Raw genomic sequence first — 23984 nt, forward strand, 5'->3', positions numbered from 1 at the left:
GGAACCCAGTTCCAGGAAAGCATGAGATGGATGATAACCTGGGCCCAATTCCCCCACCAGAAGGTCCACTTGGGGGCGGGTTTTGACTAACTGTTTGAGTTTCAAAGTGGCCCCAGTACAACTATCTAGGCACAGAGAGCATGCCGTGAGGCTGGGTGTGAAGATCACCTAAGAGAGGCAACTCTGGAGAGAAAGATTTTGTCTTCTGTCCTATCTAAAAATAAAGTATCACTGTGGCTTTCCCTGAGCTCCAGCTTGCCCTTCCTGACGACATGCCCTATAGACTTGAGATTTGCCCAGCAAGCCCTGTGATCACAAATGCCAATCTGTGCAATAAACCTCTCAATATGTATCTTCTACTGGTTCCACTTTTTGGTGAAACTTAGACTGATACATGCAGTGGTTTTAATATGTTACTCAGGCTGAGAACCGGGGAGTTAGTTATTCAGTAGTGGTAAAGCCAAAGAGCATCAAAAATAAAATAACCCAAGGTCAACTCTCATCTCTTCTATCTACAGACCTCCGTGACTGCGGGTCCCTCTGCTGTAAAATGGAGTTCACAGCATCTACTGCACAGTCACAGTGTGGAGGTCAAGTCCTTTCAGGTATGTAAAAGCTCAGAGCATCTGGACTGAATGGTGGCCACTGCTCTTATGATGTCAGACTATTTGGGGCCATGAGCAGCGAAGTGCCATTCAAACAAACGAACAAAAAAATGAGGCTGGTTTCCCATCTCATTGCTTGACATCTAAAGTTTAGGACTTTGTTTTGGAGTCACCTAAACACTTTCTTCCCCAAGTTCATTACTATGTTAGGCAGGAAGGCACCTGGGCACACGGTGATACCAACCACACCAGATGCAGCAAAGGGAGGTGAGGTACCCTGCTCCGGTAACTAAAGATATAATAAGACGGGGAGCCAAGAGCTCCACCAATGTTCAGTAAAGATTTAACATTTTTACATCACTCATCAACATTCTCCAGTGCCCTCTGGTGGCAGCACACGGAAATAACTACTCCTTCTGCAAGGTTTGTTTGCTGGACGCAGCTTTGAGCCGAGAAGTTGAGGCTTGCTTGGATTTCTTTTTAAGCCACAGATGCTCACATGCTCCACTGCAGCCTTCGATAGGTAAAGAGGATCTGTCTCTCCATTTACTCTGTCACTAGCCATCTGCGTATGACTTCGACCACTCCTGTCACCTCTCTGGGTCTGTGTTTCCTTGCCTATAAATCGAGAGGATTAAAATAGATCATCTCCAACTTTCGCATTTAGTATTCAAGAGCTTGTCAATCAGAAACAGTGATTCACTCAACAAACACTGTATCAAGTGTAGTGCTTGAGGATCAGAGAGCAGATCTGTGCAAATTGCATCAGGAGGAGACAGTTAATAAGCAATAAACATAACAAAGAAAGTACATAGTATGTCCGAAGGTGATCGATGCCGTGGGGAAAATAGAGCAGGTACAGGGATCAGGAGTGGTGGCAAAAGGAAGGCTAAGGGGTGGTGCGATTTTGGGTGATGGAGTCAGGATAGGGCTCTGAGAGGTCACCTCTGAGCAGAGACCTATGGGAGGAGGATGGGAGGGAGTTAGTCATGAAGATTTTCCAGGGAGGAGCATTCCAGGTAGAAGAAAACCCCCCATAGAAAGGCCCGAAGTGAGAGCCTGACTGATACGTGTGAGAACCAGCAAGAAGGCTGTGTGGCTGAATGACAGTGGAGGAAAGCTGGAAGAGTGGGAGGTGGGGGAGACACCTTAGGGAAGGGGGGATGACCGCATAAATCCTTGGAGGCCATCGCAAAGAATTTATCCTTGACTCTGAAGAAAAGAAGCCGTTGGAGGATTTTGAGCAGAGGGGCAGCATGACCTGCCTTGTGTTTTTACAGAGTCTTTGTCAGTGTGCTCGGGCTTCCACATTAAAATATTAAAATAAGATATTAAACAACAGAAATTTATTTTCTTATAGTTCTAGAGGCTGGAAAGTCCAAGATCAAAGTCTGGCAGGGTTGGGCATCTGGTGAGCACCGTCTTCCTGGCTTGCAGGTGACAGGCAGCCTTCTTATGTGTCCTCACATGGTGAAGAGAGAGCACTCTGTGTCTCTTCCTCACCTTATGAAGACGCTAATGCCATCAGGGGGGCTCTACCCTCATGACCTCATCTAAATCTAATCACCTCCCAAATGCCCCATCTCTCAATATTATCACAATGGGGGCTACTGCTTTAATATATAAATTTGGGGCGGGGGTACACACATTCTGCATGAGCTAGATGGAAGGGGAGGGCAAGGATGGGGGCAGGAGGCGGTGGCTGGGACTCGGACCAGTGTGGAGGTGGCAAGAGGGGTCAGCTTCTGCTGAGGTATTGACAGCTGAGATGACAGGATTTCCTGACAGATTGAATGTGTCATGTGAGAAGAAGTCAAGGATGACTAAGGGTTTTGAAATGAGTAACTGGAAGTTGCTGTTAACTGAGATGGGATTCTGAGGTGGGTAGAGTCAAGGTTGGAGGGAAAGATCATACGTTCCTTTTGAGACGAGCTAAGTTTAAGATGTCTATTTGTGAAGAGAATTCAATGTGCGAAGGTTCGGTGACTTCAGGGAAGCGTTGTTGCTGGAAATTGTTCTTATATGATAAAGGCGTAGATTTTAGAGTCAGACAGATTTATTAAAATCTCAGTCCTGTTCCTTAATGGCTGCATCAGTCTGAAAAGTGTCTTAATATCTCTTAAGCTCATTATTCAGGATGTATTTTGTCAACACCCCTATGTGCCAGGTCCTGCTCTGAGACCTGGGAACCCGGGAATAAACAAAACAAAGCTCCTGTTCTCATGAAGTTTACTCTCTGGGAAAACGGGGATAATAATAAATGGCCATTGGAGTTGACTGAATGAATAAAGAACGTAAATTGCCTCAACCAGAGAGAGACCAGAGGACATTTTGAGTGGCAGCCATCCAGTTCTACAGAAACTGCAGAGCAGACTCTCTAAAAACAGAATGTAGCATATTCTTATAGAAATTATAGAATGATATGTTTCCTCCACAGCCAAATGCAGCCTCTGATTTTTATTCTTTGGCTTTGCTCTGGGGCCCAGATGCTGAACCCAGGACAGTAACAAAATGAGATGGTGCTAGAGAAGGCATGGTTAGTCTAACAAGCAAATAACTGGGACACTGGCTTAACATGTAGTTTGTCCTTGTCATAAGCATCTTCTTTGTTAAAAGATTACATTTCTTCTTAAAAGACAGATGTTTGAGATTGCATCTTGTACTCTAAGTGGGCTCCTCAAGGTGGAAAGTAAACCAGAGAGAGATCACCATGAGAGAGAAGGGGCCCGGGATGGAAGCCTGAGGGTCCTGAATGTTCAAAGGGTGGGAAGGGGGACCCCGAGATGCAGCAGCTGTAGGGACAAGGAAGGTAAGAGTAGGCAAGGAGAAAGCTCTGGAAGGGGAGCGAGGTAGGGATGAGCAGGAGGAGGTCAAAGGTGGGGACGTGGGCCCTGGATTTACCAAGGCTCCTGTCGGTGGCCTTGGGTGCATTCAGGGGGGAGTGGGCCAGGGAATATTTGGAGGATAAGGGAGAAGAAACAATGAGAGATGGGAAAATGTGCAAGGTACTGGTCTAGGGAGAGAAAGGAGAGAGGGAGGGAGGGAGATAGATTTATGCATACCAGGGAAATGTGTAGTTGAGAGAGAACTTTTAAAGCCAAGAGTGGTTTAACACTGTATTGATCGACAGAGCTTTCTTCACAGGCAAAACCAACCAATGATGCTGGATGGTGTGCAAGAAAGGAATGTTTCTGGAAGAACCCCACGTAGCCTACCACAGAGCTCCTCAATCTGGGATTCTTCCCAAAGGTAATCTGCTTGGCAGAGCTTTCATAAGGGAATCTGCTTCCAGATCAGTACAGTCCTAACTTTGATCCGCCCGAGGATCGTCCTGCCTGCACTCTCTCCCATCTCTTCTGTCCATGCTCTTCTGCTGCTTCACACACAAAAGCATCTATCTTCACGGCTTGTAAAGATGTCGGGCTCCCAGGCATCAGGCAGACTTAAAATCCCTGGCGTCGCGACATCTTCTGCTGCATAAGGCGGCCCCCCACCCCACCCTCCGTTTAATAAGACATTTCCACTACCACTTTAATTTTCATCTTCTATCACTGTCTATCAAAAACGCTGCCGTATCTGAGTATTAATAAGTCGATAATAATCATGGTAAGAATAATTAAACCCAGATTTTTTTTTGTTAACAAATGATGGAGCCTAATGATCAAAAGAAATAAAAAGAAAATAAACTTTAATTCATAAACATTTTCATGACAAGGGAATACGATAGGACGATCAAAAGGACACATACAAATACATTGAGTGAAAATAAAAGCGTGTGGAGGAAGTAGAAAGATATAGGACGCCGCAGAGAAAAGGAGAGTAAAATTTTTAAATTGTTCTTCTGTATTTTCAATGGACAATGGTATCAAACAGGTATTTATTTTTCGCCCATATATATTTTTAAAATTATGTCGTAATTTTATTTTAAAATGCAAATACAGTAAGCTGGAAGTGCATCGTCTCGCAACTACTCAAACCTACGATTCAGAACTTTTGGAGGGCACCTTTCAAATGTGCCAGGGAGCCCTCCTTTTTTTGAATATTATTTTGGGCTACATAAGCAAAATGTTCTCCCACAATCGGCATAAAGGATCAAAGGCCAGGCAGAAGCAGCTTTGGCAAGGACAGAATGGCCGAGGGTATCTCAGCTCCCAGGCCCTGTGGGATCCATCAGCACCACCACTGGTACCATTTAGCTCCAGCGCACTTACCTGCCGTCAGCTTGAGCCCAGCTGCGAGGAGGAGGCTGAAAGGGCTGGTGTGAGCTGTGCCCATGTTCGGAGGGGCCTGGGAGGCACCATGACTAAGGGGCGCAGCTGGATCCCTTGAAACATGGGGGGAGGATGCGATTCTCCCAAAGGGTAGGCAGCGTGATTATCCAAAAAAAGGAGAAAAGGGGCTGGTCTGGAAAGGATGGCAACAGCCATTGCAAACACGTTCAAGGAAAAGCTACAGAAAAGTGAGAGACTGCATGATGGTCGGGGAGGCGGGGTCCCAGGACAGGGTCCCGAATATAGGTAGAAAGGTCAGACAGACAAGGAACCCCTCTTTTGTCATGGCTGGAGCGAGGAGGAAGGACTAGGTGAGGACGCGGGGAGTCTGCGAGTGGGCTGAAGGAGGTCCAGAGAGGAGGAAGTTTCCGGTGATTCTGTGAAGTGGAGGGAGAGATCACCCACTTGGGATGATGGCCAGGTGGGAAAGGAGATCGGGGACGCAGGAGATGATACATCGTTCCTCAATTTTCTCACGCTTTTCAAGACTTTGTGTTTTTAAGTCTGACGCTCTTTAGCACATGGGCACACGGAGTCTGCATAACTACCTCCCCTGGCCTTCGCTTCCTCTCGACAGAGTCGGTGTCCCCTCTGGGTCCCTCGGCCCTCTGTACCCATCACTCTTATGGCTCCATGTTCATTACCCGAGCGCTGAGGATGAAGGGGATGGCAGTCAATTCTAGTCAGATTAGTCTTAACTTTGGTGGCCCCCACACGTGTACCCGTGTTCTTCCACATTGGACTCAGACATGGCTTCATAGACTCCTCAGATGTTTTCATTAGAGTGTACAAGAGGTGACAGCTACATTCTTTTTTAGAGTGTTCTTGGACATAGCGTTGGAGGGGTGCTGTCTGAGGAACTGAGATGCTTTTAAAATAGTGCTGCCCAGAAAACAAATACCATAGCACTTCGATACCTGCCATTGTCCACTGAACATACACAGGAACAATTGAAAAACTTTACTCTCCTTTTCTCCGTGAAGTCCTATATCATTCTACTTCCTCCACACGCTTTTATTTTCACGCAATATGTTTTTGTGTCTTTTTGATCATCCTACGAGGTACCTAGACGTACACCTGAGTAGCGCTTCTCCTCCCCACTGCATCTTACTCTCACACTCTTTGAGGAAGCACCGCGTCCAAAGTTGGTTCTGAATGGCTCCTCACAGCCGAGTGAAGGAAGTCATTAAGGCCTCCCAAATGAATTGTGTGGCTAAAGGGTGACTACCACCCTTTTCTCCTTTCCCTCATCAAATTTCTGTTCAACTTTTAAGTGTATGCAATATATCTGTATATGAAGCGAGGTTAGAACACCAAGAATCCAGACAAGGCTTTTAGGAATCCTAAGGAAAAAAGCATCTTCTTTGAGTTGAACTGTTAAATTTTATGAGTCAGCTTAAGATAAAAGATTTGATGTCTATGGTTAGACTTCTACAATAATGCGACACTCCGGATGAACTTCCATTCTAAGAATACGTTAAAGATTCTCATTTACAAAATGGATTGGGGGGAGTGAGGAATAAGACAATGATTTACAAACAAAACTTATGATGGCAAAGCTTCCTTTAATGAAATCCACCAGTGGATTTATTCTATTGAAATTTAAAACACACAGTTTCAACATAGCAATTCCACATGCTAAATGATATGGGTATAAGCAGGGGTCCCCAACCCCTGGGCCGCAGACCGGTACTGGTCTGTGGCCTGTTAGGAACTGGGCTGCACGGCAGGAAATGAATGGCGGGCAAGCAAGCGAAGCTTCATCTGTATTTGCAGCCGCTCCTCAGCGCTAGCATCACCACCTCAGCTCCACTTCAGATCATCAGGCATTAGATTCTCAGAGGAGCACCGGTCCCTGGTGCCAAAAAGATTGGGGACCGCTGGGCATAAGGATATTCCTAACAACTGTTTTTATAACAGCAAAAGATTGTCTTTTGACAGAGTACTGGTTAAATTATCTGCATAATAGAATACCATGCAGCCTTTAAGAGAATGGATGGGTATAGTGACATGGCAAAATATCCAAGGTATATTGAATTTAAAAGCAGGGTGAAAAAGTGTTAAGAATGTGCTATCATTCCCGCATACAAAAAGACATGTACAGTTAAACTGTGAATATATAGGGCATTTCCAAAAAGTGAAGCAAACACTGGTTATCATACTTAAGAGGTGGCTGGGGGAAGGGGGAGGGGAATGTTTTTGTTTTGCTTCGACTGCAAGGCATCACCTACTCAAAATGTTCTATTACAAACACACATCCTCCTACCTATAAAACATGTTTTTATATCAGTCATGGTGCATCGATGCTGAAAAAGTATTTTTGTCAAGTTGATTAACTTCTAGAATGTCCCAACCTAGATTTTTTTTCTGTCAATGGAAAACTTGGGTTCTGTTAACTGTATGATATCGGACAAGTCAACCACCTACGTGGTCTCAGAGTTCATTTGAAAACGATGAGCTTACATTAGCAATGACTTCCACACATCTCTTTCTGGTTTAAGATGCTGTGACTATGTGACTCGATTATGCAATATTTGAAAAAAAATATATAATAAATTGGCAAAGAGAATCGGTGCACGTCAGTGAGGGGTGATGTGACCGAAGTAACTGTATATAGCTACTACTATTTTTAGAATGTATTTTATTCTTGAACCACATAAATTCCTTTTCATTTCTATTCCATTCATATTTGAAATACCTAAGGAACAACAAAAGAGGCGTATTCAATTGAAGAAATTTATTTACTTTTTTTTTTCTAGGTACATAGATGACATAATTATAGACAAGTTTTGATACATAGGAAAACCCTCTGTCCTTTCTCTTTGCTAAATGAATCATCACAATAATTTTTACAATTTTTAAAACAATACACAGCTTTCTTGGGCTGAAGCAATTGCAAGAACAGATTGGTACTGGTATATTACAGCTACTTACAATGTTTAAGATCAGCAATGGAGAAAAATAAGTTATTTAAATATTGATTTCATATACAGAAAGTGCAATGTTGTTAGTTGTTATATAACTTGCTTGACAGTTTGTTTTCTCTATCAATTTAAAATCAAGATAACTTGGACGCAGACTACTATATTTATTTTTTTCTGAAAATAATACAGTACACACATGCAGCACTGACTTGGCGAATTGAGTTCTCTTGCTGCAGTTAGGAAAGCAAACTTTGCTATGTCAGAACTGACTTCCAATAGACTAGTAATTTCCAATTTCACCCACATGTGGGTTCAGGACAGAGAACGGGCCTCTGACTAAGGCAAGGCCATGAAAATCTATCTGCTACTTGGTTATCTGGGAATGTAAATAGTGGCTGGGGCTGGCTGCACTTCCATCTAGACAGCTTCAAAGTAAAAATTTACACAACGGACGTGTAGCTACCTGAGCTGAACTGCCTTTCCAGGTTTCTTTTGTGCTTTCCGAAGACAACAATTTTCACCATCTCTCAACCTTCTGTACCAAGTGCAACCGATTAAAACTGGATATTGCTGACGCCTATCACCCATCTTCAACATCCACAGGCGGCCCCGAACCACCACAGTCAAATGCCACACACAAACACGGAGGCTTTTCTAGGATCAAATTAAAAGTTTAAAGTTAAAGAAGACCAAACAAATACTAATGATACAAATTTGTTTGTTTAAAAAAAAAAGCACAATAAAGTAAAAAACCACCACAGACCCCTCAGATTAGGAAGCTCTTCCCACCCCAAATCACTCATGGTCCCTGAATTAGTTTTTTTCTGTGCAAAGGCAATGATTTCCAAAGAAGAGTGACAGAAATGTGGTTTGCCATTCTCCAAAGCTCAAGCTCAGAAAATTTCCTTTTCTGGCGCCACTTTCACTTAGATGAAAATGTTGCACTGAAAATGAAAACCTGGAAATTCACGCGAGAGTTCGCCTTCCCCTTTGTTATCTCTTACGTGACTTCTGTGTGGTCGTTTTGCTCAGCTTTCACTACGAGCAGGGTCTCTCAGAGCAGGATGAGGAGCCTGATGGACAGCGCCCGCCTCCCCCACGGCCCTTGAAATATGTTTCGGTGGTGATGTGGTTTTTGGAAGGACCCTGCAGCCTCAACTTTCCAAACGAGCTATGCACAGGAATGTCACAGCCAGAGATGACAAAAACGGGCTGTTTTCAAGAGTTCAAGAGAAATTTGGCAGCTACAGCTTTTTATTCTAGAATTCCACTTCTTTACATGGCATCTTATAGAAGGTGAGTATTATTGAATGTATATTATTTTTTTAAATGCATACCAAAGCATGAAAAAATACATCACCTGAGAATGTCCTTTTCCTCAGAAACATAGATCCAAGTATATAAAGCAAATGCTAAAGATGGCTTTATAATTAATAAAATACTTATTTTTTTCCCTGAGGGAAATCATTTGTTTTAGTGAATAGATGAAATATTTCAGAACTTTTGATCAAGGCTTTGTGTTCAAAGTTTTTCTGTTGTAAATGATCACATTCAATGCTTAAAATAGCCCTCATGATGAGAACTTTAGTAAAGGAAAATCATTCTGTAAGCAACGGAAGCCATAATAGTTTAGTTGTCTAAATTTCTGTTTGCTAGAAAATCAGACACAAGACTAAAAGAGGACAGAATATGCTGAAATCAATTGGAAAACAATGGTAAATATGCAAATACTTAATACATGGCTAATGTGGTTTGCCTGGCTCCAAAATGAACCTTTATTTGAATTAAAAGAATTATCTAAATAAGAAAAGGAAAACAATATCTTAATTGTAAAACTGAAAAAAAAAAAAAACCCAACAAAAAAAACCACTTTTAAAACAGCTTATAAACCATTTCCCTTTTTAAAAACATCTTTCTGAAAAATTCAGCCTCACAATGACTCTTTGAGAAGGTGACCTGTTAGCTGATGATTGAATTTTGGAATGGACATGGTCAAGGGTCCAAGTTAAAACTGTAGCACGATGACCCACAGGTAACAATCAATACAAAACTGATTAAAATGAAAGATAGGTACTATAAGCACACACACCCCTACCACCCCCCTACACACACTCACATATACACAACAGGATGTCTTTGTGAATTTCAGAGAGCTTTTTTTCTGGATTTGTAGTTAGTTTAAAAACTGAAAGCCAACATGAAATTTGTGCTGATAAACACCCCTACAAAATAAGCCATGTTGGAATGAGATGATTCGAAAAGCCCATTTTTGCTGAAAACATCTCAGACGTGTCAGATGGCAGTCTAGGCTGAAGATTTGGAACTACGGTTACAGGGAGGTGAACACTAGTTAGATAACTGCTTAAAAGCTAATATTAAGGCAAATAAAAGCTGATTGCTAGGAAGCAATTATTAAAATGTCTCTTGTTTATCTAAAGGAGAATAGGACTTTTTTTTCTAGTGCAGCCAGATTTTCTTACTTTTGAACCAATGAGCAAGGTCAATGGTGTTACAATCACTCCCAAGTCTGTTGCTTTGGCCTAGCTAAGCCTGTCTGGCCCTCGGGGATCCTGCAGGGCGACAGACAGAAGGGCAAGGGCACTATCAGAAAGAGAAAGGCTGCCCACCCCCCGCCCCCAGCCCTCTCCCAGAGCACCAAGACAGCCTGGAGGCACAGCACCTGTGGCAGGTCGGCATCTTGGCTCTGTCGTGTTCTGAAAATAAAAATAAGTGCTTGTTTTTTCTTTGGGGGTCAAAGAGAACCGCACCACTTTTCTCGAGGGGACTCTTCTGGAGAAGAGAGGGTCATCGGTCCCATGTGGCCACACACTGGGCCTTTCTTCTGGATCTGGTCTGCACGTCCAGTGAGGGGGGAATTGAATCAGCATCATAAGCACAGTGAAAGAGGGTGGCTCTGGTCCAGGGAGGTCCGTGAAAGGCCCAGCTACATGGCCTCGGGGCCTGGCGGCAGTTTGAAGAGTCTGGCTGCAGACACGAGCTTGCTTATGTGTCTCTCCTCTGTGATGCCGGCCTCCTGAAGGCAAGTGTGGGACAGAGAAGGCACTTGGCCCAGTGTGCTGAACCCCGCCTCGGTGAGGGTGTTGGTGTACATGGGGAGACCGATGGAAATCAGCCAATCCGACACGGACGAAACACACCCGGGAGAGAAGGGCTTCCTGCAGATTTCTGTGAGTCCACCACTCGGGATCTGGGTAAACAAAGAAAGGCATTTTATAAAGACTGCTCGTGCCACTCGAGGGGGCAACTTCTCATGTCCCTGAACAGTGCTAATGTACTACGCTGCTGGACTATGAGAGAGTGATGACGCTATGACATGTCGAAGACCAAGAGGAGCTTGAAGAATTCTTTCTCATCTTCTTCAAGATGAGACAAATTCTCAAGGAATGGTCTGAGGTTCTAGAAGGTACTTGGAATTAGATCTAACCCCAGGTATGTGTCCACATCTCCAAACTGAAAGCATTTACATTTCCGGTTATTTTGTCTCACGGTGACATGTTCTTCAAGGAGAGAACCCTAAGGTGACGGAAGAAGCAACACTGTGCGATAGATAGTGTGAAAAGTAAGACACTCAGTGGGTAGAGTGTTTACAAAGTAGGTTTTTTGCTAGGTTTTGAGTCCATATTAACAACCAGAAGAGTAAACATTTTATCGATACCGTTATAAAGAATGTAAACTACAATAATATCAAGTGTTAGCTATGGCAGGGAAATGGACATCTACACTTGACTTCTGGGAAGGCAATTTACTACCAAATGTGCAAATCCGTGAAATTTTGTGCAGTCTTGATGAAGCAAACCCACTTAAAAGGAATGTGTCCTCAGAAATTGACCTTGGACATCTACGAAGATTTGTTAAGAATATTCTTTAGAATGTTGTTTAAAATAAAAAATTGCAAAGTCTAAATGTTTCATCGATATGGATTAGCTAAACTAGCACACATCCACCTAGTAGAGCACTGTGAAATATTAACACAAAAGAATTTTCAATAACAGAAGTAGATTCATGCTGATCGTGGAAAACAATCAGGTTTCAAATCTGGTCATTTACTACTGTATCTGTGCAGAGAAATGTCTAGACTGACTTAACTTTTTCACAGTACTGGGGTTATGGACAATTTTTATTTATTTTTTCTTTCCCAAACTGTATTTTTAAAAGTCGGCAGGCTGACTATGTATTGCTTTCCCCCAAGGTGTCTCTCCTTTCCACAGCTACGGTGAACCCCAGGCTACTCAGCAGTTGTCAGCACGCTCATCATTCAACTCTGTAACTAAACGGACTCAAAAGGCGGGACGAGGGGACACCCGAAGTGCCAGCTGCTCACCGCCATGCGGTGCTGCTTCCGGAGCAGCTTCACGCGGATCTGGTCCATGTTGGTGGCGACGTCCCTCTCGGGCTGACCCAAGTCCTCTGCGTACCTCTGTACCAGGGCCTCAGGAATCCCACAGCGGCCGTGCTGCGAGGGAGAACAGCAAACGTCAGGTAGGAGAAGGCGTTTAGCTACTGGAAAATATCACCAAGAGTTTACATCTGAAGTGAATACATTTTCTCCATAGTCAGGGGGTTTCAGAAGGAATACTTGTACGTCTTTATCTTTTAGGGAGAGATTGAGCTCTAGGAAAATGTTTTGAAACATAATTAAAGCGGAACACAACCACCTTGTATTTTTCGGGCCAACGCCCTCACTTAACTCTACTTGATCGTTTTGGAAAATGTTACTACAGACGGTCTCCTGAATCGCAGGGGAGGAGGGCGACCGTCCGCTCTACGGTAGCCGGCAGCTTACTGCTTGTGCCTCATCGACCAAAAGTCGTACCACCCGCGTCTCTAAGCCAGCATCTACTGTAGAGTAGGATGCTCATGCCTTTCCATTCAAAGCGGTTTTTTCACTAGATATTAAGGAGGAGGAGGATGAAGTGAAGGCTCTTGTTGGAAGGCGACACCTTGGATTGCATTATAAGAGCTTTCATTTCCATGAGCAGCGTAGGGCTACATCTGTTCTCATTTATTTGTCTGCAAAGTCATGGTAGTATTGATAGATCTACTCTTATTTTTTTAAATGAGAAATAAGTTTTCTTTATGGATCTCATTGTTTTGGGTACAATGGGATTTTCATATAATCCCCTCGCCCTCGCCCGTTACCCATACAGATAATTGTACAATTATTATATCTGAATAGGGTTCTACAGTTTTCAAAGTATGTTTACATTTATTTTATTTGTTCCTAATAATACCTCTAAGGGTAGTTATAGAGATTATTAATTCCATTTTACAAATAGGAAAAGGAAATGACTTGTTAATGTCTAAAAACATACGTATTAAGACATGGACACTGGAACTCAGGCCTGTCCTGTCTGCTAAACCATGCCTTTTGAGAATCAGTTCTAGTACTGATTGACAGTCCTCCCTGCAATGTATCACAGCCAAAAATTAAAAACAAACAGGCAAAAGAAAATAAAAGAAAACTCCAAGGCTGTACTGGCATTTAATCCGGACACTGTGCCCCCATTCATGCAACTGCCCAGCACCAAGTGGCAGAGGCCCCTGCTGTGGGCCACCCTGTGCTCTCACTTGTCACAAAGGCCCCCGCCTCCAAGCTGGCCTCCGAGGCAGCTGGCGTTCCTCTCACCTGGATCCCTGACTTATAAAAGCAGAGGCCCGTGAAGTGAGGCCAAGGCCTTTGATACCTTATCAGAATATGGTTCCTCTGTGAGATCGATGCCTTCGGCTCGTAACTTGTCTTCAGTGAGCATTTCCAGGTCGACTCCCCGAGTGCAGGAGATCTTCCTGCTCAAGGCCGGGCCCAGCTTCACACCGTGCTCCTGGAGGCTCGTGTTCTCCGGCAGCTCTGAGAGCCAGGGCGGTGGCCGCGTGCTTGGTGGGCTGCCAGGCTCCTGCCGCGAGGGAGGCCTAGAAGCCTGAGGTGAGTGACAGTCGCTGGGGCCGCTGGGGCCACCCTTCTTCAGTGGCAGGCAGGGGGCATCGGGACCCGGAGGGCCAGCGTGGAGGCCGTTGGCCAGGCGCTCTCTGCTCTTCTTTGCAGGGACAGGTGGCGGCTGGGCAGGATGTCTGGATTGCGCTCTGGCCTCAAGGCCCCTCTGCTCACCTTCTTTGGTGCCCGGGGCATGATGTGCTCCTTCAGGCTCGAGTCCTTTTCTGTGACCCTCAAGAGGAGTCCTTGTTAAACTGTGTCTAACTCCAGGAGGCTGAGCATCATAGTTTTTGGGCAAACACGGAGGAGGTGACGTGCCACGTGAAGAGGCTGCTATCGAGCCGCCCAGTTTCTTAGTAGTCGTTTTCTGAGGATCAGAAAATCTCTTACTTTGGGTCAGTAGCAATGCATTGTCAATGGCGGAATCTTGTTTGGGGCTGTGGACCTTTGTGATGGCGGGGGCTGTCTTTTGTGGCACTTCTGGTGCAATCTGAGGGGAGGGTTCTGTCACCGCACTAGGCACATCTTTTTCGGCGTCAGGCTCTCCTTGGAGGTCGTCCAGGGAATGGGATCGGGGCCAAGTTTCCACAGGCTGGGGGCCCTCCAGGGTCTCACAGCTCCGACAGATGGAAACGGGGAGGCTTCTCCGGTTTTTATTCAAGCCGGTCGCACATGGCTGGTCACAGCGCTTGGAAGTGTGAGGGGCGAGACCAGCGCCCAGCCTGCTCCCGTCCCCCTGCTTCAGTGCGTCCACCGGCTTCGGCAGAGGCAAGGTTGGGTAGTTGCCCAGCTGGTTCCTGGTGAAAGACTTCAAGCTGGACTCGGTCGATGACTTGGCAGAGAGAAGGCCAGTTTTCCGAGTCTTGCCTGTGAGACAAGGAAATATTCTACAATCACATCTTAAGAGGCGCATTAATCAAACTGATGTATAAAGGTTTACTAACGTAATTGAAATCTCCAACACCTAGATCCCATTGCTGGATTACATACACGAAGAATAGAAAATTGCCATTCATGACTTTGGGTGATATAGGGTTATTATGGTTCCGTTTTTATTTTTAGAAAGATTTCTTAGTCTTATTAAAGAACTCATAGAGACCGAAATTGAGTAACTGAGTTATGTGGTAAGGAAAAACGCTGTGTCAGGCAAAAAAAATAAATCTAGGCCTAATGTCTGTTTCTAGCTGGAGTCGCATCCACACCCCACTAGAAACGACGCTAACAGGTTTTCTGTTTAGTGAGTACACTTTTCTAATGTCACGGTTGGAAAGGGGAGGTGGACTGACTGAATTCCGGGGCAGGTTCCATAAACGGTGCCCCCAAGGGTTCGCTGGTGACCACTGACCGTTCAAATTACACCTTCCTCCAAGCCCTCCCCGATTACTCTTCTGTTCGAGTGTGGAAAACAAATAAATCCTAGAAAATAGTCAGTCAACCTTGGAACAAAGAGGTGTATAAGCTTAAGTGAGTATTTCATTTGTGACAATCTATAAAATACTGACATGGTTCTAATTATCAGTGAAACAAAAGCCCTGATTAAAATAAACTGTCAGGCTAAGCATTAAACTATCAACCAGACATAATCTACTTATTTGACAATTGTTAATTGATATTAACCGCTATTACTGCTTGATAAGCTTTACTGAGAATTTACTAGCTGAGGGTCAAGCACGGTGCTAAATGCTCAGTTATCATCAATTCCTCTCTCTCTACCTGTTGTTACAGTTTTGGTTACTACCACGTTTAGTGTATGCTTTGATGCTGGGCTGAGGGGAACATCCAGATGATAAACATATAAGCTAAGAGATCCTGGTACTTTAGGCCAATAGAAAAAGGTAAAAATATTAAACTCACATCAGGTCTGGAAGGTGCAAAGAAATCTCTGAAAATCCACTCTCCTATAACTAAAGGTTTTCTTCCTAGTCCACTGTTCAGTGAACATCTGTAATTCAATGGTTTAATTTAAAATTCTGACATCTCCCCATAAAGCAATCCTATCCTTTCAAAATAAGCAGCAAAGAGAAATCGGGTGGTGGACTGATTTGATTGGGAGAAAAAGGGGTATGGATAATGCCAACTCTAAGGAAATGGACCCTTTGGGGTAAATGAAAGTTCTCTGGAAAAAATGTCTATGCATATAGAGAGAAAAAGAACATGAGAAAAGGCCTGAGGCACTGTCATTACGAGTGGTTTGGCCATTATCAGCAGAGACAAAAACAGATTCCTTCATGATTTCACAGCTTTCTACCAAGCTTACTCTAATTTCAAAAGGATAATATTAAATATATCATGTAGAGCACAACTCTAGGTACCCAAGGATGGGTAAGAACCGAAGCCTAATGAACTGCAACCTGCAGTTTAAAAAGCTTTGCTTTAGTAGGTGTTCAACAAACATTTGAACACATGGGCTACTCGATGGGGTTCCAATGGCAGCTATCGACCCTGGGCGTTTTTCATGATGATCTTCACGTGTTTAACAGTAATCTAGGGGAACCCTTCCCTCCTAATCTTACTACAATGGGAGTTTTGGGGGCACAAGAGGAAACAGAGAGCCACGTATGGTAGCACTGAGTTCACCCGAGCCCATTCTGCTTATGACTCCTCTTCCATCTGAGGCAAGTAAGCTTTCTGGAATTTCATATCGACTGTAAGGTCAGGGAAGTGGCCAACAAGACGTGAGACTCTCTCATCACACTCACCCTCTCCCCCAGTAACTGCTCTGGCCACAACGAGGCACTTAAGATACTGCTGCTTTGTGACCCTGATGGATGAGCTACCTGGGAGACTGTTTTCCTTACAGACCTAATAGTTCCCGACACTCAAATGTTGGTTTTATTGCATAAAGAAAAGGACATAGGAGACATACCATTTAGGTTTTATGGTCGTAAGTATTTTAGATGGAATTTATTCACTTCACGCAGCAGTTGGGAGGAACAGATATTAGAGGCTGACTAGAAACTAGAACGCTGGAGAGATCAGAAAGATGAACACTGAGTTCCTCACAGAAATACAATCATTCTCTTTTAAGAAAATAGTACTTTTGAATCAGTCATTTTCAAAGTAGGAGTTATCTTTGCTAATGAAGCTTCATTTTTAAAACAGATCAAAGCTAAAGTGTCGGAGTGGCTCGAGGCCAACCTCGTCCCCTCGAGGCCCTCACGCCTCACCCCACAGAGGCCCCTCAGATGGCAGTTAAAAACTGGGGCTTGAGGTAGCATGGGCTCCCAAACCAGAAGTTACGAACTGCATAAGCAACACTGGCTACTTCACATACAATGTGCTTTTATTTCTCCATTCAATGAAAATACTTCGCTAGTGAGAATGAGAATAGAATCGTGCAGCCTGGTTTAATATTTGAATAAACAAAGGTGGAGGAGGTACCATTGTCCTTAACTATTAAGTGGAGGAAGCCAAAAAAGATGAAAAAAAAAAAAAAAGTCAGTTCTATTTTGAAAACATCTTGCTGTAAAATGTTTTTAGTTTGTTTAAATGATGGACTTCCGGCAATTTCATACCTTTGCTGCATGCTTTTATACTGATATGCAAAATGAAAGTTTTGGTTGATCCTGCTGTCCCAAAATCTATTTACTGAATGTCTTCTATGTGCATGTACTTACGAAAGATAAGTAAACTACTGATTTAAATTGAGCCCATCATTTGCAGCGGGTATGGGACTCAATGCTCCAACTAAGGGCAAAAACACATATTTTCTAGTAACTTCCAGGAACTAGACCGTGGGTTGGAGTGGGGGAGGGCACAAAGTGAGTGTGGGGACCGTCACTCTGAGCCTGCAGTCATGCTCGCTGCAGGGGAAGGCAAGACGCACCAGATTAGATCCGGGGAGTCGTGCTCTGTCTAACTGGTCTGAGGTTTTGAGATTTTTAAAAAACAAAGTATAATATTTTAAGATTTAATCACATACCCTTGATTCAGAGATCCAGCTTCCACAAAAATAAAGCAACGACTGCTTGAATAAAGTCAGTCTTTTCGCTTGGATTTAATATCAATGAGATATTTTCATACTCGAATCTTTGATATACCACTGCCAGAATCTGTCTTTTCGTCACTCTGGAACTGACGAAGGAGTCACTCTGCAACTGTGACCCCCAAGCTGACAAGCTCCACTGGCTGCGTCCCAGTGCCGAGGGCTGCCCCCGCTCAAGCTTACTATCTACGTAAGAAGGAAAACCGAGGTGACAGATGATGGTGCTGGAGGAATCCTCCTGTTCTCAGAGGGGGGTCCTCGAAATCCTCATATGGAAATGAGAGACCCAGGAATGGCAGCTCTGAGATATTCTTGTTCCTCAAAATAGCAAGCAAACAAACACACACAGAAGTCTTCATGCCATGTGCTGCCTTTTTCCTTGTTTTAAAATTGGTCTACCGATTTTAATCAATCCATCGTTTTTTATCCCTTTTGGCTTAAAGCTCACGACAGCCCAGAGACCACTGGCTGATGTATGATGACACTAAGTAGTTAGAGTTTGGACTTGAAAATGCTTATGGCATTGGAAAATAAGGTCTAAAATATTGTCTACCATTGACTGAGAGCCTGTTAGGTACCAAGCATGAGAAACATGATGTAAATGAAAAGAACAAGGCTTTAGTGATTATTTAATCCCTCTGAGCTTTAAAGTCTTCATCTATAAAATATGAACTGCAGAAACTGATAATTAGCAATTGCTTACATAAAAAATTAGCCCACTGCCCAATTCATAGTCAGTGTTTAATAAATGCTGGGTATTAGTAATATATTATTACCTTAATTCTTACAATGATCTATAAAAGAAAAACTCATCTGTCTATTTCAGCAGTAAGGGGGCTCAGAGACTTAAAGTAATTTGACCAAAGTCTTTGGCTCATAAATCTTCTAGTCGGGGTTCAAACCCCAGGTCTTCTCCCTCTAAACCCCATGACTCTTCATGATCTGCATTTGGTGCTAAGACTCTAAGAGTCTCAGGACAATGGAAAATGGAGGGTTCCTTTTCTCTGACTCACAGATTTAGTCTTGGACGCTCCATGCATGCACTAGGTGGAATGAAAGAATAAGAAGACCACTGCACTCATTTCTCAAAAGCATCCATCGCCTAGGTTCTTGAGGGATGTTCATTCTTCCTAAGGATCTTAACTAAGCACCAGCAATCCTGGAAAAACTCCTCTCCCTATTGCCAGTATTCCCAAAAGCAGTAGCTCAGGCTGAGGAAGAAAGACGGTCATTAGCCAAAGCACAGATGTCAAGAAATGACCCAAGTGGCTTGCTTGCCTATTAAGAAGCATTCGCGATTATCTGTGCGGACATTACCGTTTTCTAGGTTCTCACTGCTTTCATAGCATCCTGAGTCCCGTGGAGAGCATCCACTCAGGCCCTGGCTGTCGGCAAGCAGCTTCTCCTGGGACCCCGACTGGTCGCTGTTACCTAGAGAAGGTGAACACATGGCATGGAATCACAAGGGGAATGAAAAGCAGAGGTTTCGAAGTCAACTAAATTCCGATTTTATCCTCGGTTATCAGTATACGTTTTATTAAGCCTTGGACTTTTGGAATAAATGAGATCAAAATGCACAAGTGAGATCAGAATATTTTTTTTTCAAGTAAAGTATTGCCTGAAGATAAATGTGGAGACTACCTAGTGGGAGCACTTTCATGCCTTTTAAGTTACCCAGGGGATGACTCTGGCCTCAAACCAATCAGGGAGCATTGTGTCAACAGTGGGGGAGGAGCAATCATAGTCCCTTCTGAGGGACAGTCCCACGGAGTAGCAGCAAAGAGTGAAGATGCCCCTTTCAGAAGGAGGTATAAGGGCATATGCTTTTTAGAGATCTATAAGATCCGTGTTTCAAGTTATTTTTTGTTACCAGCTTCCTAAATATGGAAGCTCATATAAAAGTGTCAAATGAAATACCAAACTATATGACAATTTACAAGCATTCTTTGGCCTTGGTGACAGGTGCTGGTCCTTGCATGATCTCAGTGAAATCAGGCTGGCAAACGGGGACAGAAACCCCTAGAGCGATGAGACACCAGGGGTAAAGCCTTCTGTTCTTGTGGTCTGGACTGTGTCAGAGGCCTCTCTTTCCTTTCTGCCTTTTCACTTTGCCTCGGGTCAGCATTTTTATTCCCGGTTCACAAAGGTCAGGCAGGAAAAGCTCAGGAAGCCTTCTACCTGGGACGCTGAGTAACGAATACTCTTAGGAACCCTTCTAAAGAGAAGCAGCAGATGTTTCTGCCGAGGGAAAGTCTGCCCGGACTGCGTCGCGTGGGCCTTCATCATCCACCAGGGTCACTGTGCCTGCTGCGTAAAAAGGGCCCATATGGCCTGATGTGGAATCCAGGTTACATAAGGAACATCTTTGTATGATGATGCAGAGTTAAGTGCTTGGTCACATAAAACAGAAACCAAGAAAACATTTCCTGCATAAAATAACCAGTTGCATGATGAATGGCTTTATTTTCCTTCTTTTTATCAGTTGCTCTCCCTCTACCACATACACAAAGAAAAAAGGAATCAATACACCAGAAATCTGATGCCTTTTCTCAGGTCATTAAAAAAAAAATTGTGGGAAGGCCAGAGGGCTGCTATTTCACAAATGTGCCAGCTGTTCCTCCTGTCCAGGCACCACTTCCTGTGTTTCTCACCAGGAAAGCACTCTATAAAGCCAATCATGGCAGAAATCATGGCAGAGTATGCCTTAAATTAGAACCCCAAGTTAATAAATGTTATTTTTAACATGATCAATAAAAATCGGAAGCGCAAGAGCGAAGCCCACCCCTCCCCCACACAATACGCGGAACATTCTAGAGTGATGTCCTCATTGTGTGGAAGAATCTGTGGATTTGGAGTGGCCTTTGTCCTAGCCTAGCATGTTATTTGGGAAAATGATACTCGTAAAATGAAGGCTTTGAGCTATCAGTTATAACCCAGGAAGAGGAACTGGTGTAGTTTGTCCTTGGCAAGACAGTTTAGTGTTCTGCTTCAGCTAAAACAGACTCCAAAGTGCTGACCAGTGGGAATAAAAGAGAAAACTTGTCCTCTGCCGCTGTATGAAAATGCAGACCGTGTCTGCCTCTTTGGGGATACCAGCCTCAGTCAGACATGGCACAGTACCTGAAGTCATTCTGGGGAGGGAAGGGGTCTCTCGCACTGCCCGAAAACCAGTTTATAAAATCACGCTGTGTTTGTGAAAGGGCTGTCGACACTTTCTTCCTAAAGGATTCAATCAGCAGCTACTTAGCGGAAACCCAACCACCAAGTTTAACAAAATTCCCTAAAACTAAAAGCAGTGTTTCCCAAGTAATTTGCCCTCTTTTACCAGGGAGAACAAAGAAGTGGGGTCCCTCTCAGACACGCTGCCGATTCGAAGCCACGTCCTCTCCTCACACTTACTGGCTTAATGTCAAGATACAAAGGGCAGGAAAGAAAGGGAGATAGAACCATGAACATTCTCGCAGTCAGACAAGAGCAGAGCAGAGGACCGGGTTTGGGGGCTGAAACCCCACTGGGGCATGGCCTGAACTTGGCCTCGGAAGCACTTTCCTTGGGCTAAAGCTCTCTGTCTCAAGGTAGCTGAGACATTGGCTAGTAGACATCTCGACATACACACTTACACACACCTGCATGCAAATACGCATGCATGACACACACAGAGGACAAAGAGGCTAAGACACGGATGAGATATCCAAACATCAAAAGGTTCTTGTGCATGAGGACACATGACACTTTCTGGAGAGCAGTTACTTCGGGAAGAAGGGAAAGAGAATGAAATTATTGGATAATAGGCCTTTCAATGTGCTTGTAACATTTATTCTTTTAAAAAATAAGGATTAAAGCAACATGGCAAAATGTTCACTTTCATTGCATTTAGGAAGTGGATAGATTTGTTTTATTTTTCTGTCTACTTTTCCTGCATATTTGAGATAAATGCTAATTAAAATTCTTATAAAATTATTTTCTTAAAAGAGAGCTTTCACTGGGCAGACCCTAAGAGTGTGGGCTTAGGATCAGTGCAGGGAACTGCTATCAGACAATCAGAGCCTTTCCCCAGTGGAACCTGTGTAAAGGCTGGCATGCCCCAGGCACGGATCCAACGAGAGAGGCTGGCAGGGCTGACTGCCAAGCAGCGCTGGAGATGTGCTTCTTGCTCTTCTGGGAGGGTGAGCAAGAAAATGTATAAGATCTGTGAGATCGCAATAGATCTCTGAATCTGTATAGAGAGTAGAAATTTAGTTTGACAGATATCTACTGTGTTCCTCTAAGTTACTGTTCACTTAGAACACTTCTTAAACACAGAATTTAATTGCACTGAACGTAAAATCTTATAATCCTAGGATAAGTGTGGACTCAGACCCTTGGCACCAATCAGCACCCCTGAGCCCTTGAAACCAATAAAAGGAAGTGCTACTTTATGCATTAGGGATACAGCATACATCTGAAAGGGACTGATGAAGAAACAAAGAGCTTCCTTAGACTTCCGAGTGAGCATCATCATGGGCAAAGATCTTCTCCTACAAAGTATCTCCTGATATATATCTTAGGATATAATTCCGGGAAGGACAATACATCTGAGCCACCGTGACAGAGCAAAGACCAAACACAGATCTTGCTTTATACTTAGATTTTAGCTTAGCTCCTCCTATGTTCTGAAGGGTAAACGAAGTGTAATGGACAGGATTTATAAACCAGCTGTTCTCAGTGGCGGAGGAAGAGCAAATGAGCTATTTTACAGAGCAGATGTGGTCCAGGAGACTAGATGATTCAAGTTAATTGGTATTAATATAGCTCGTAGGCCACATCAGGCACTGGGCCACATTCTTTATATGCAGCCTGGTCAGAGACCCCCAAGAGAAACCTCCAATACTAAAGAGACCTGTTGATAAAGTGATATTAACTACAAGCGCAATTCTCTCCAAATCTATCCCTGAGGGCAGTGTGTTTATCTAGGGTTCAGACATCTATTTGATGGCCTGTGGTTCCCTGTGTTATCAGTTCATTTAGAGGGGGGACCTATAAAGCAGAAGTGAATGTAACTGCGCTGAGTGAGACACTTGCTTCCATGTCTCTTGGGCCTGATACATTCAGTAATGTATAATTTTTTTCCCATCATTAACCATGGTTTTGGTGTGTCTTTTAACAATAGAAATGCCATTAGCTACTGAAGCAGAGCCCTTGAAAGAAAATGCATTTGAATTCAGTAACTGGAAAGGATGTTCCCTTCGCGATGAATAATTTTAGGTATATTTTTGATGTCGAATTGAAGAATAAAGAGCAAGATAAGACTAGGTTAATGGAGCAAAGGATACAGCGTCTTCAAAGAGACTACATAAAAGCTGTGAGCCCACTGCATTCTGTTCGCGGGCTGTACAAACGAGCGCTCATTTCAGTTGCGACTTCCCGATTCAGAATTCTCTGCTCTACGTATTCACTCCAGGCATTTCCTGCTTCCTTCATGGAAGCTGATGAATTTCATTCATTCATTAACCAATCAATCTATTCCATAAGAAAGTAACTCCTATTGTGCTCTGAGAAGTAATTAACCCTCAGCTGGACAAGAGGGCCCCAGTTTGTCAGTCACTCTTGTGTCCAGGTACCCTCAGGACCTGCTGAAGGCTGCACCTCATGTGACGTCAGTACCTAATGCGACATCTACTATGTTTCTTAAGAAAACCGTAATTCAATTCTCGGTCACTTAGAGCAGCATTTTCCTCAACTCTTGTCTAGAAATAAGTCAGGGAGGGCGTCGGCACTGGGGATTTCAGTCTCTGCGCTGTTTGACATGATATAAAATTGACCTTGGCTTTGGAAAGAGGAGGACCAAAAGAGGGACTCCAGGGACCTAAGCATATGGCTGGCTGCTCGCGGGAGGCCTGCTGGGGACCGAAGAACGCGGTGACCTAACGGTGGACACTTCTGTGCCAGGAGGGACTTACTGTCATATTCCTGTAACAGCTCCACTGCTGTCAAGAGAACAGCTCTGTGTTCTGGGTCCCTGATATTTAACTCATCCAAGTCCTCCTCCTCCAGAAGCTTAAAGGTGTCCAGATCTTCATATCCATTGAACAGGAACGTGGGCATGTGCTCCTGTGAGGGAAGGAAGGCAGAAATGAGTCACCAGGCCCAGCCATGTGATACGTGACCAGCAACCAGCCTCAAAACCCTAAACTCTTCCTCCATAGTCATTTTTATGCTAATTGAAAGATTAGTAAGTATCATCTGTAAGCTCTTCGGTACCTCCCAGTT

General features: G+C 43.8%; 1 protein-coding gene across 1 annotated transcript in view; it reads right to left on the reverse strand.

The window, feature by feature from the left end:
- Window positions 1-7598: 7598 nt before the first annotated feature.
- The window catches only part of SASH1 (SAM and SH3 domain containing 1), a 166133-nt gene continuing 149747 nt past the window's right edge, over window positions 7599-23984 (reverse strand). The window contains exons 14-18 of the mRNA XM_023528327.1: window positions 23675-23825; window positions 19053-19166; window positions 13506-14617; window positions 12143-12274; window positions 7599-11008 (exon numbers count right to left, since the gene is read on the reverse strand). Of these exons, the coding sequence (XP_023384095.1) occupies window positions 10745-11008; window positions 12143-12274; window positions 13506-14617; window positions 19053-19166; window positions 23675-23825 (1773 nt within the window). The 3' untranslated portion in view covers window positions 7599-10744. The remainder of the gene's footprint in view (window positions 11009-12142; window positions 12275-13505; window positions 14618-19052; window positions 19167-23674; window positions 23826-23984) is intronic.

This window comes from Pteropus vampyrus, unplaced genomic scaffold (assembly GCF_000151845.1).
Source record: "Pteropus vampyrus isolate Shadow unplaced genomic scaffold, Pvam_2.0 Scaffold24, whole genome shotgun sequence".
In the NCBI taxonomy this organism is placed as follows: Eukaryota; Metazoa; Chordata; class Mammalia; order Chiroptera; family Pteropodidae; genus Pteropus; species Pteropus vampyrus.